General features: G+C 42.6%; 1 protein-coding gene across 1 annotated transcript; it reads left to right on the forward strand.

Annotated features, from left to right (window-relative positions):
- Nucleotides 1–253: 253 nt before the first annotated feature.
- Nucleotides 254–1,372, forward strand: LOC311036104 (ceramide glucosyltransferase-like; the record flags this gene model as incomplete). The annotated part of the gene is made up of 1 exon (XM_084044626.1): nucleotides 254–1,372. One exon carries the CDS (start codon nucleotides 254–256, stop codon nucleotides 1,370–1,372), a length of 1,119 nt encoding a protein of 372 aa, XP_083900752.1.
- Nucleotides 1,373–12,239: the final 10,867 nt, after the last annotated feature.

Raw genomic sequence — 12,239 nt, forward strand, 5'->3', positions numbered from 1 at the left:
CAGTGACGTAATCATTCCACAACATATATATGAATGTTGTGTCCATTTTGCACCCCAGCCATTACGCTAAAGTAGGAAGGAATTTCCTTGGCAACAACCTGAACTTACAGTTATCACTATCACATTTGAATGGAACTGACTCCTCATGACTCTCCTGGAGTTTGCTCAGCATGGACTGTCCATTGTTGGAATCATATTATTTTGCATCATGTGGTCGATGCACCTCATGTCAATTTTTTACGTTCGCTGGTACATGCACAGGAGAGCCAAGCCAAACCTGCCCTTGAGGTGTTTTGAAGGCGTTTCACTGCTGAAGCCTTTGAAGGGAATCGACCCACAACTCGCCAGTAACCTGGAGACATTTTTCACTTTGGATTACGAACAGTATGAAGTACTACTGTGCGTTCAGGACGCGGACGACCCAGCCATCGAGGTGTGCAAGACGCTCCTGGAGAAGTACCCCAACGTTGATGCCAAACTCTGCATAGGAGGCAGGAAGGTGGGGATGAACCCGAAGATCAACAACCTGATGCCGGCCTACGAAGCTGCAAAGTACAACCTCATCTGGATCTGTGATAGTCGGATTAGAGTCGAGGCCGACACCCTGACTGACCTGACCAATCACATGACAGACAAGGTCGGGATGGTCCACGGGTTGCCATACGTTGCCGACCGCGAGGGATTCGCTGCCGCTCTCGAGCAGGTGTACTTTGGGACATATTTCACGCGCGTGTACATCTCGGCTCACGTAACGGGTATCACATGTGTGGCGGGTATGTCGTATCTGATGAGGAAGGAGATCTTAGACCAGGCAGGTGGACTTGAGGCCTTCGCCCAGTACATGGGAGAGGACTACATCATGGCTAAAGCCATAGCAGTTAGGGGCTGGAAGTTCGCCTTGGCAACTCAGGTGGCGATGCAAAACTGTGGCTCGTGTTCCTTCTCCCAGTTCCAATCCCGCATGATCCGGTGGACTAAGATACGTATCAACACGCTTCCTACCACTCTGGTGGAGCCAATGACAGAGTGCTTTGTGGCCAGCTTGATTATCGCCTGGGCGGCACACAACGTCTTCAGGTGGAATACAATGGCCTTCTTCACGTGTCACTGTTTGGCCTGGTTCATAGCAGACTATGTACAACTCAGTGGAGTGCACGGTGGTGGTGTGGTCCGCCTCTCTAAGCGGAAGTACGCCGTGGCCTGGCTAATCCGCGAGTCGCTCGTCTTGCCGATCTTCCTGTTGGCCCTCTGGGGCCGTGCCACCATCAGCTGGAGAGAGGGCCGCTACCGGCTCTACTGCGGCGGAACCGCAGAGGAGGTCCCGGACGTCAGCGAGAGAGACAAGCGAGGTGCAGCATGGACGCCGGTGTAAAGGAGTGCCCGTGTCCAGTGGTGGAAAGTAACTAAGTACTGTACTTAAGTACAATTATTCTGAGGTATTTGTATTTCCAATTTCCAATACTTATCCTTATACTCCACTTCATCTCGGATCCAAATATTGTACTTTTACTCCACTGCATGTATTTGAAAACTTTAGTTACTTGTTACTTTGTAGATTTTGATTATTATTACAAAACCTACATTAACCACTTCAGCTCTGCATACATTTCAACCATTTGAAAATAGCCGATCAACAAGCCCATAATGCGTCGCGATGCGACGCATTGTGAGCTTGTAGATCTGCTATTTTCAAAAGATGTTCATACATTTGAAAACTTTAAATGGGACATTCGGCATAATGAGTACTTTCACTTTTGGTACTTTAGGTACATTTTGATGCCAATACTTTAGTACTTTTACTCAAGTAAATTTTGAATTCCAGACTTTTACTTGTAACAGAGTATTTCTACATTGCGGTATTGATACTTTTACTCAAGTAAAGCAAGTGAGTACTTTTTCCACCACTGCCTGTGTCTAGTAATAACAAGTTCTTGGTGCTTGTAGTGACAAGTACTGACTATTCACTATATTACAACTAAATAGTATCTAAGAAGGTTTGCAAGTTGAACCAACTGCCATCCGGTGTACAGGTACAGTACCAGTAAGACTCCCTAATCGGGAGATAAGCGACCGTAGGTCACATGTATACAGAAGAGGGCTGTGTGTGTGGTGTGGGAGCGAGAGTGTGTTTATAGGGGAAAGGAGGGATTGTTTGTGGGGGGCAAGCCCCCGAGTTACGGCATTTTATGTGAGCTGCAGTGGCAGGGGGTCCTCCACTGGGGGCGCCACCACTTTTGCATCCGTTCTGGAGCAGCAGGAGTGGGTGGTCCCCGGGAATGCCCCGTGAGCAGCCCCGTTGGGGTGGTCATTTGGTAATTTGTCCACATGTGCTCATTTTCTACACTTGGGGGTCCCCGAGGCCGCTGGGGGTCCCTGGAGCTCCGGGGGTCCTTGGAGGGTGTAGTTTGGCAGGTAAGGAGTGTGTGTGCAAAATCTGGCATGGATCGGGGCAACGGGTGCGGAGATATGAGCAGGGCAAAAGTGTGACGGACGTGTGTGACGGAGTGACGGACGGACAGGACGGACACCTGGAGCAGGTTTCTATAGTAAGTGCGACCTACGGTCGCAACCAGTTGAGCTTGGCCTGTCAGTTCATCTCGGGTCCTGCGTCTGCAGACCTCGTCACTGCCATGTGTTCATGCAAGAAAGTAATAGCTATCTTAGTGCCAGAGAGCTACAGTAAATAAGAGCAAAAATAAATGGCTACAGTTTTTTTCTTTTCTTATAGATTGTCTAGCCATCTATAAGAGGGTCAGAGTGTGTGTGTGTGTGTGTGTGTGTGTGTGTGTGTGTGTGTGTGTGTGTGTGTGTGTGTGTGTGTGTGTGTGTGTGTGTGTGTGTGTGTGTGTGTGTGTGCGCGCACACGTGCGTGCGTGCGTGCTACACATATGTTATATACTTTTTGAAAGAATTGTATAATAATCGTCAATGGGCCTCTGATCGGATTGAAACCTTGCCCACATTTGGAGTACACCATACACCATAGATATATCATAGGTAACTGATGCCAGTTAAGATGAGAGCTTCCTTAAAAAAAAAGAGAGAAAAAATTATTTCATGTGTAGTAGTTGCAGTCTTTTAGTTGCAGTCAGATTTCTCTGACAGGCCTGGGAGGCGGGAGGTTCTGTTTTCGCCCCTGTCCGTGTGTCCATCCACCTGTTTGCAGCTACTCTCAGACACCATTGGACTGATTTGAAACACTTACTCCTCCCAGTAGGCCAAGAAAGACACTCAACCCCACATTTTTTAATTGGCCTCATGGTGGCACTATAACAGGCCACTTTAAGTTTGGCCTATAACTCTTGATTGTAGGTTGTACAATTTGTAGGTCGTACAATTAAACGTTTTTTTTCCCCCTGTATTTGCTCATGCCGCAACTCCCCGTATAGGTAGGCCTATAGCACTCAAATCTGGTCTCGGACTCGAGTCTGTTTGGGTTTTTTTAAACTGTCTCCTATAATGGCATATAACGGTAGGATGAAAATGGTTTAAATATTTTTTATAGGGTATGGAATTTGCCTCTGTATTGGGAAATGAATGCCGATACTGTACATGTATACTTAATGAGTGCTGATGTACTAATGATCATTATCTCTCTCTCTCGCTCCCTCTCCTTCTAGCCATGAAGAGTAATCACCAGTTCTCCAGTCCTCTTGAGGAAGACTCTTATCTATAAATTCTCTCCTGTCTTCAGAGGACATCAAAACGTTTTCATGCAGAAATACTACTTTGACTGAACTCACAGCCACAACGTATTTTATTTATAATTTTCGTGTAATCTGTTTTTAGGCCAAACACATCATTGAGAACAATGTTTTTATTTACTATGGCAGGATTGGCAAAAGGCAAAGTCTCTTGAGCTTAAGAGGTAAGGGCTATTTAACAGCCTAAATGTCAAAGTTTCGAGAAAACGTTTTTTTTTTTAAATCAAAAGACCAGCACACATCTAAAACATTTCCAACACTACAAAGGGCTTTTTCGCACCGGATGCGACAGATGCCATTAGTGATTCATTTTCAGTGAGAGGCGAGCGGTTAGGTAGAGAAGCTCAGGCAGTGTGACAGGCGGAGTGTTTCACGCACATGTCCGCCTGCGACAAGAGTTGAACTGTGTTTTATTTTATACCATGCATTAAAACATGTTTATTCACACCAGGAGCGCAGTGCGACCTCACACATCCAAGCGAGAACACAGGTGTTTTGTCGCTCCATGTGTGAAAAGCACTTACCAGGTATAGTGTCTGTGTAGCCTACCTCCTGAAGATACCTGCAGAGAGAGAGAGGGAGAGAGAGAGATATGGAGAGATATTAACCACTTTAACCCTGGCGTGCCCATTTTGGGCATGTCATTATAGGCAAAAAAAATCAAAATCTGCTAGGGATTCAAACCCACATCAGTGCCAAAATGTTTACTGTTGAGCTGTAACTGACAAGACTCTCTTTGGACTCTCAGTATATCATGCAATACCTCTTGTCAACCAGTGGGTGTCCTACCAGACCATAGGATCTAAATGTGTCAATGGAAGAGTAGGAAGACCACACTGCACATGAACCAGTTATATTGTATTAAGACAAAATATTTTTCATGATCCAATGCTGCCCTCTTGCGGAGTTACAATAGTTATTGTAACTGCAATAATTAGGCCTGTGTGCCCTCTAAATCTCTCTCTCTCTCTCTCTCTAGGTCGTCCTCAGACAAAATACCGAAATAGCGGAATGTTACCTGAGAAGAAACTCCGCTTTGTCATTACTGATCATATAATCATCATCATCATGTTAACGTGTAGGCTACCATCTTACTTCATCGAAAGCTCCTAATATCTTAATACAATTTGAACGAAAACATGTTCTGTGACGATATCAGTTGTTAAATTATCTAAATTATAAGCAAATCCTTTCTCTTCAAGCGCCCTGTGTTAGTACTGACTGCATCATCCACATTTCACAAGCAAATACAAACATCACTGCACCAGTGTAATGTTTAAAATTGTAAAACGCCTCATAACTAACTAATGTATGTATGTATGTCATTATCTCAATGTGTTTTTTCTTTGCAATAAAAATACTTCACAAAAGACATGTTTTGATTGATTTCAGCTAGCTTCACATAATATTTTATAACATGCATTGCATCCTCTCCGTGGTTCTCAACATTTTCTGACTGTGACCCCCCCCCAAAATAATCATATTTGAACTGACAAGCACCTGACAAGCACTTGGAATTGTAGGAGTTGAGGCATTACATTTAGTTTGACTCGTTCCACAGATAAATGTTGTGAAAATAGCTGATCTACAAGCTCACAATGCCTCAATGCCAGGCGTTGTGAGCTTGTAGATCGGCTATCTTCCAACATTTGGCCTCTCATATTATTTGACAATTTGGCCAATGTTTGCCTATGCAGGGAAATGATAGCCTATTAGAAAGCCCCAAGCAGCACTCTTAAGTGGAAATGTAGCCAAATACACTGTACATGCAGGTAGCATGACAACGTGTGGTCTTGCATGGTATAGCTCAAGTCATCTGGTACTGGTAGTCTGAACGACTCGATGCCTGGTGCTATAAATCATTGGTTCTCAAAGTGGGGTCCGGGGACCCCCAGGGGTCCTTGAGGGAGTTCCAGGGGGTCCCCAGCTACATGATAGATAGTTAGGAACCAAATGGACCCTTATGGGTCTGTAACTCTGAGAGTGTACAAATCGAACCAAATGGACCCTTATGGGTCTGTAACTCTGAGAGTGTACAAATCGAACCAAATGGACCAGTCAGAGTCCATTTGGTTCCATTTGTACACTCTCAGAGTTAAATTAACATTAATTTTACAATATAAATTGGGGTCCCAGGTATAGAAATTACATTAAATGGGGGTCCGTAGCCTAATGCAGGTCAAACTGGGTGGTCCTTGAAATTAAAATGGTTGAGAATCACTGCTAGAGCCGTAAAAAATCTTCTCTCATGGGGGTCCCTTTCATATCTTTTCAAATGGGGGTCCGCGGGCTAATAAGTGTCAATTTGGGGGTCCTTGACATGAAAAAGTTTGAGAACCACTGCTATAAATAGCCTAGAATGGCTGAATGCAGAACATCTTATCAGTAATATTGTCTTTAGTCCATTATGCACCAGTCTGTCCGAACCATTCCATGGTGTATATAATAGAGATAGATCACCTATCAGTCTGTCCGAACCATTCCTCTGTGTATATCAGTGGTTCTCAATCTGTGGGTCGGGCCGCCCAGGGGTGTCCCCACATGATTTTGGGGGGTCCCCAGATGACAGTAAAGTGACAATTTAAGGACTTTTAATACCGAATACAAAAAAAAGAAATGAAAAAAGACCATTACATCAAAAGTAATCAACAAACTATACTATAAAAACTGGTGAAACATTAGCCAAAATTGTCAAATTATATAAGAAAGAGGCAACGATTTTGAAAATAGCCATCTACAAGCTCAATGCCTCGCAAGTAACACCAGGCATTGTGAGCTTGTAGATCTGCTATTTTCACAATATGTATCTGTGGAACCGAGTCAAACTAAATGTAATGCCCTCAACTTGCATACAAAGAAAACAACTGACAGATTACAACTTGTTCAAAATGCGGCAGCCAGAGTTTTAACTAAAACTAAGATGAGAGAACATATTACTCCAGTTCTAGCTTCACTACACTGGCTCCCGGTTGTTTTTAGGATTGATTTTAAAATTATTTTACTAGTTAATAAGGCTCTAAATAGTCTGGCACCTTCCTACCTCTATGACTGCCTGCCTAGATACTGTATGTTCCAAACCGCCCCCTCAGGTCTTCAAGTGCTGACCTGCTCGAGGTGCCTACAAAAACACGGTGAAGCAGCATTCTGCTTGGTGGACAGTTCAGAAATCTGCCTACCAATGACATGGTTAGGGACTGCTAGCTAATAGAAAGAAACTACAGCCTCTCTTCCTGGGAAGTTAGAATGCTGAAATATAAGCCATTGTTCTTGCATAGATGAAAAAAATCAAGTTTGAAATCTTGTTTGAAATGACCAACCCTGCCTACCAATGATGTCACGGGTAGGCAGGTTTCTGAACTGTCCACAGCCCTCCTCTGAGTGAGTAGTAGGCCAGCAGGTGTATGGGAGAATGTCCCTCGGATAAGATTAGTGGAAAGGCCCCTTAATGGCCTGGAGGTCTATTAGACCCACCGTACTCCATGTATCCCATTTTTCATGGCCGCAACCCACATACTCTGCTGCGCCTCTCATCCCACAAATGCATGTTCCATACAAATGGAGCACCATTTGAAAGGGAAATAAACAGGCCTTCCAACAGTATAAAAGTTATTGCTAAGAAGCATTGTGATCACTCACCTCTTTGAGGGTGTGAGACAGCAGGCCATGCCCTCTGATCTCAGATTACCAACCAGGGCCTAAAGAGAGGAAATAAAGATCTAAATGTTCACAGTAAAGTGTTAGGCAATTTGGAACTCCAAGAGTGTACAAATGTAACCAAATGGACCTTCATGTGTATACTCTCATGTATTACTTTCATAGTCTCACCCTGTTTCAGCCCTCCTCTGAGACAGAGTGAGTAGACAGAAATGGTGCCATCTTATGAGCATTAGGTGGTCTTCGAAGTACAACATTTCCAGGAATCAATTAAATGATGCACAATCCCTGAAATCCTGCATTTCATTTTAGGCTTTGCATAACAAATATCAATATCGTACAGTCCTTGTAGCTGTCCCAGAGGTGGGTTGAATTGTGTGTATTTTATTTGATTGCTTATTTTTGTGAGAATTGTGGAAACATTTTTATTTTGGGTAACATATACTGTATTGTTGTGTGATATAGTGCCATCTACTGTTCAGGTCAGTTACATATATACATATATTGCAGAAACCATGTGACACCAATCACAGGAACATTGAGTTCACATGTTTGAGCAGAAGGTTCTCGTAATCAGAACTACTGAGGTTTTGGAGAGGGAAGGAGCTTTTTCTTTGTCTGTGAAGAGGCTCTGAGAATAATATTAATACAGATAATAAGATATTTTTAAAAGTATTAACAGCTCCTGAATGTTCTGTGCAGAAGGCACACACAGTATGTTTCTTGTTATGTGTTTCATTATAAATTATCTTCATTGTAGTTGTATATGTGTGTGTTTATGCAACATGATAATGTGGACATTTCATAATATGGACAATTCGTGGTCACTTAAAACAGCATGACTGTCAAGGGGGACATTTACAATTCATTGATTTAAAGAATATGATTTGTTTTATGTTGCAGTTGATGATGCTGCCCGCTGATGAACTCTGTGGAACACTGTGCAGTTAAAAAGAACCAGTCAGTATGTCATCAATGATCATCTCAACCTCCCATCTAGCAAATTGCTCTATTATTTATGTATTATTATTATTTATTTGCAGTAGTTATTTCTACATTGTGGTATTGATACTTTTACTTAAGTACAAAATGTGAGTACTTCTTCCACCACTGGACACTTGTGGATTGAATTCAGGCGTGGAAGATGAGATACTCTGTGATTTACTCAGGCATGGATGAGAGCAAACATAACACTGACCTGCTGAAGAGACTCCGGACTGAACATCCACTGTCTGTGCCTGCTGCCACCCAGTGCTGCCTGCCTGCCTGCCACGCCGTCCAGAGAAGCGTTTCTCTGGGGAGTTGAACGACGTCACATGAAGCTCAGACCCCAGGGGTCCCTCGGGGGAAGAGTTAAGTATTGTTTGAGAGAGAGAGCTTTAAAATCTTATGAAATGGGGGGGCCTGTCCTTTTTAAATGTAAAGTGTAGATAGGACAACGACACCGCCTAAACTAATGTTGAACATTAAATTACCACGAAATATTCAGTTGTCTCCTCACAACATTGGACATTAATGCTTAAAAGTACCCAGCATCCACTTCATTTAACAGACCAATTATTTGTTTACTAACATTGAGACTGGACGCACAGGTGATTGTTTCACGCAATCAATTCCCAACCTGTTATTTCGGGCTGCGCTGGTTTCAGCGCACCCCAACCATAGACTGTCCCCAACCCCCTCTTGTGTGTTGGCTAGTGAGGCGCGTCCTAGCGAGACTGATAGAATGGGTTTCATTGCACGCATACTGGTTGCACGCATACTGGTTCTTATCAGTGTGACGTCGTCTGTTAAGGGGTCGCAGTGTTTGATGTAGTTGAGTATAGTGCGACATCTAGTGGCTGGATGCTGTCGATGCACGCCGTTTGAGAATTGACTCTTTAGTGACACATCAAAAACTCCCTTATTTTAATATAATTTGAATGTAATCAAGTGATCAATGTAATCAAGGCAGCTAAGCTGGGCTGACAGCAATCAGCCATCAATTTGAGTTTAGTTGTGTACACTGCAGCCAAGGTTAATTGACCCACAGTACCTGAAGCACTTAATTGGTTTGATTTAAGTCATTGATATGTAGTTTCTTTATGACCTGTTGTACAGGTCAGGATTTTGGTCCTTGTTGGAAAACAGTGAAGATCTTTCTTGGAGATGCAAGATGGCGAGCCAGGAGCCTGAGGCCCACGGCCACTGATCGATCTATGTGCCAGTGCAAGGGTCCACTTTGTAAGGTCAGACTGTGAAACTCACTGTCAGACCGGTATTGATTGATGAACTTTATTTAGTAAGACATGAGAACAACAGTACATAAGTACAAATTCACAATACAAGGTCTACTAAACTGGAAGACTCATAAAGCACTAAGCGTGTTTAAAATGAGGTCCCCATGCACACAAATCATGATGACATATAAGAGACAGACAGATACAGTATACACACTACTACTACTATACAATCAGCTTAGGAGTGTTGTGATGTATTTGGGTATTTCTTTCTACTTTTATTTTACATTTTTCTACCGAGCTGATTAGGCACAACTTTGTAACAACAAAAAAGACATGAGTCAAAGTGCCATGTGTTCTTTTTGTATTTTTTTTAATCTAAGACACAAACTGATCTGAAACAGAACCGAGTCATATTGTCAGTGACATAAGCAGAACTAGTGACACTCAGTTCTGTTTGACACTGTGCCACACATAGATCTGATCCATAGCATTTGAATGAGTTCTCCTTAACTCCTTCTAACGCTATGGACCAGAGCTATGTCACCCATATGTTTGATAGAGAAACACTTTTGAACTGAACCAACTGAATTGAAGTATAACAATTTCGTTGCATTTTATTTTCATGACATTCCATGTTGTGATTTAAGGTATAATAATTGTATTTAATATTTCAAACTGCTACTTGCCTCTAACTGTTAAAGTTGATCAACCATTCTTGGTGAATCCTTCACCTGTGGAGAAAGGGGAAAAGAGTTAACTCAAGGTATATTTGGGGGGGAAAAAATAGGAATACGTTTTACTAAAATAAGTTTTAGAACTGTATAAAATAGCTAAACTACTTAGACTTAGTTTTAAAATATATTTTTAAATTAGGTTTAAAGGAAACAAAAAGTAAAGTGGGATACCTTTAGGGTACCTGCAGGATTTTTCATGTATTTGAAAATAGCAGATCTTCAAGCTCACGGCGCATCGAGGCGTTGTGAGCTTGTAGATCTGCTATTTTCAAAAGATTGTTATACATTTGAAAACTTTTGAAATGGCACATCCTGCATAATGAGTACTTTTACTTTTGACACTTTAAGTAATAATTTTGATGCCAGTACTTTTGTAGCCTACTTTTACTCGACACATTTCTATGATTGTGGTATTGATTATTGATACTTTTACTTAAGTACAAAATGTGAGTACTTCTTCCACCACTGCAACCTGTGGATTGAATTCAGGTGTGGAAGATGAGATTTATTTACTCTATTGGGGCCAGGTGTGGTGAGGGCAAACATATGACTGACCAGATGAAGCATTCAGTTGAGCTGTGGTCAGGAGCGGAGCACATCGTCCTGCGTCATGTTAGTACTTTTTCCACCACTGCACACCACAGGCTCGGTGTAGATTGGGGACCTTTTAATCGCATGTCAATATTTGACCTGAGAACAGTGAGAAGCATTTTTTTCAAATTGGTATACGTCTTTAAGTACATGTACTCATGTACTATACCATTGAGTGCCATTGACGTGTTTCACATGTTTTACCGCAATGGCGCAATGTGCCAATGACGTGTTTGACGTGTTTTTGAAAAAAAGAATAAAAAAAAACGTTCAGAACCCAAGATATCATTATCTGAAGATTTGCTGCTCCATTCACTTCTTGTTTAACTTATTATTGAAAAAGGCTGTAACTCGGCTCCTGAGCACTTTTTTTTTTTACAATGTATTTTTGGCCCAGACATGTTATTTTCAAAGGCAGAGAATTAATGTCCACAAGGTCGCGTGGTCCCTTGTGGGGGGCGTTGCGTGCCATGAAGGCATCAGTAGCTGCTTCAATGCCATGCACAGCCTGGTTAATGGCGGCTACCACGGTGTCAACGGCTTGGATGAGCTGAGCTGAGGTCATGTGGGAGCTGAATTTACCGCATATATTTTGTACTGCAGCAGACAACTCTGTGATTTTAGATACTCCATGGCGGCTGTCTGTCATGAGCTGGGTATACTTCAAACCCGCGTAGACCCTCTTTGAGACATCATTAGGGTTAGTGGCTCTGGTGCTGTAGGCGCGGACGGCGGCCTTAAATGCATCTCCGGCGGCAAAAGCAAACAGGCTGGTGGCATCAGCCATGTAGGTGAGGTCAGTAGGGGAACTAGATTAAAAAATATATATAATTAATTAGAGGCTTTGTAATTAATTAATCGCAATTAATTGCATTTTAATCGCATATCAATATTTGACCTGAGAACATGGAGAAACAATTTTTTCAAATGGATTTTGGTATACGTCTTTACTTGAGTACAATTGAGTACAAAGTTACTTTGTAGATTTAGATTATTATTACAAAACATATGATATGCTTGCTTCCACACTGCTTTAACCCTTTCGAACTTCTCGTTGCTGTTTGCCATGCCTGGCTTCAGTCCCATGAAGACCTTCACGTTGCTGTTCCCAGCATGGCCAACTTCTGTCGATACATGGGTGAGGGAGCGAGGGATTGTAGCAGCCTGTTTAAGATCTTCAAGATCGCGTTTTATCTTCGCAGCGTGGCTGAGGCTCTTTTCGGTGTGCCGTACCGGCGGCGGTGCGTTACCGCGGCTCTTGTAATGCTTGCTTTTGTCAGTCATGTTGCTTGTTTGAAGGTTGGACGGAAAGACCTGCCGTGAAGATAAACACG

This window comes from Gymnoscopelus microlampas (genome assembly GCF_963454915.1).
Source record: "Gymnoscopelus microlampas genome assembly, chromosome: 20".
Taxonomy (NCBI): Eukaryota; Metazoa; Chordata; class Actinopteri; order Myctophiformes; family Myctophidae; genus Gymnoscopelus; species Gymnoscopelus microlampas.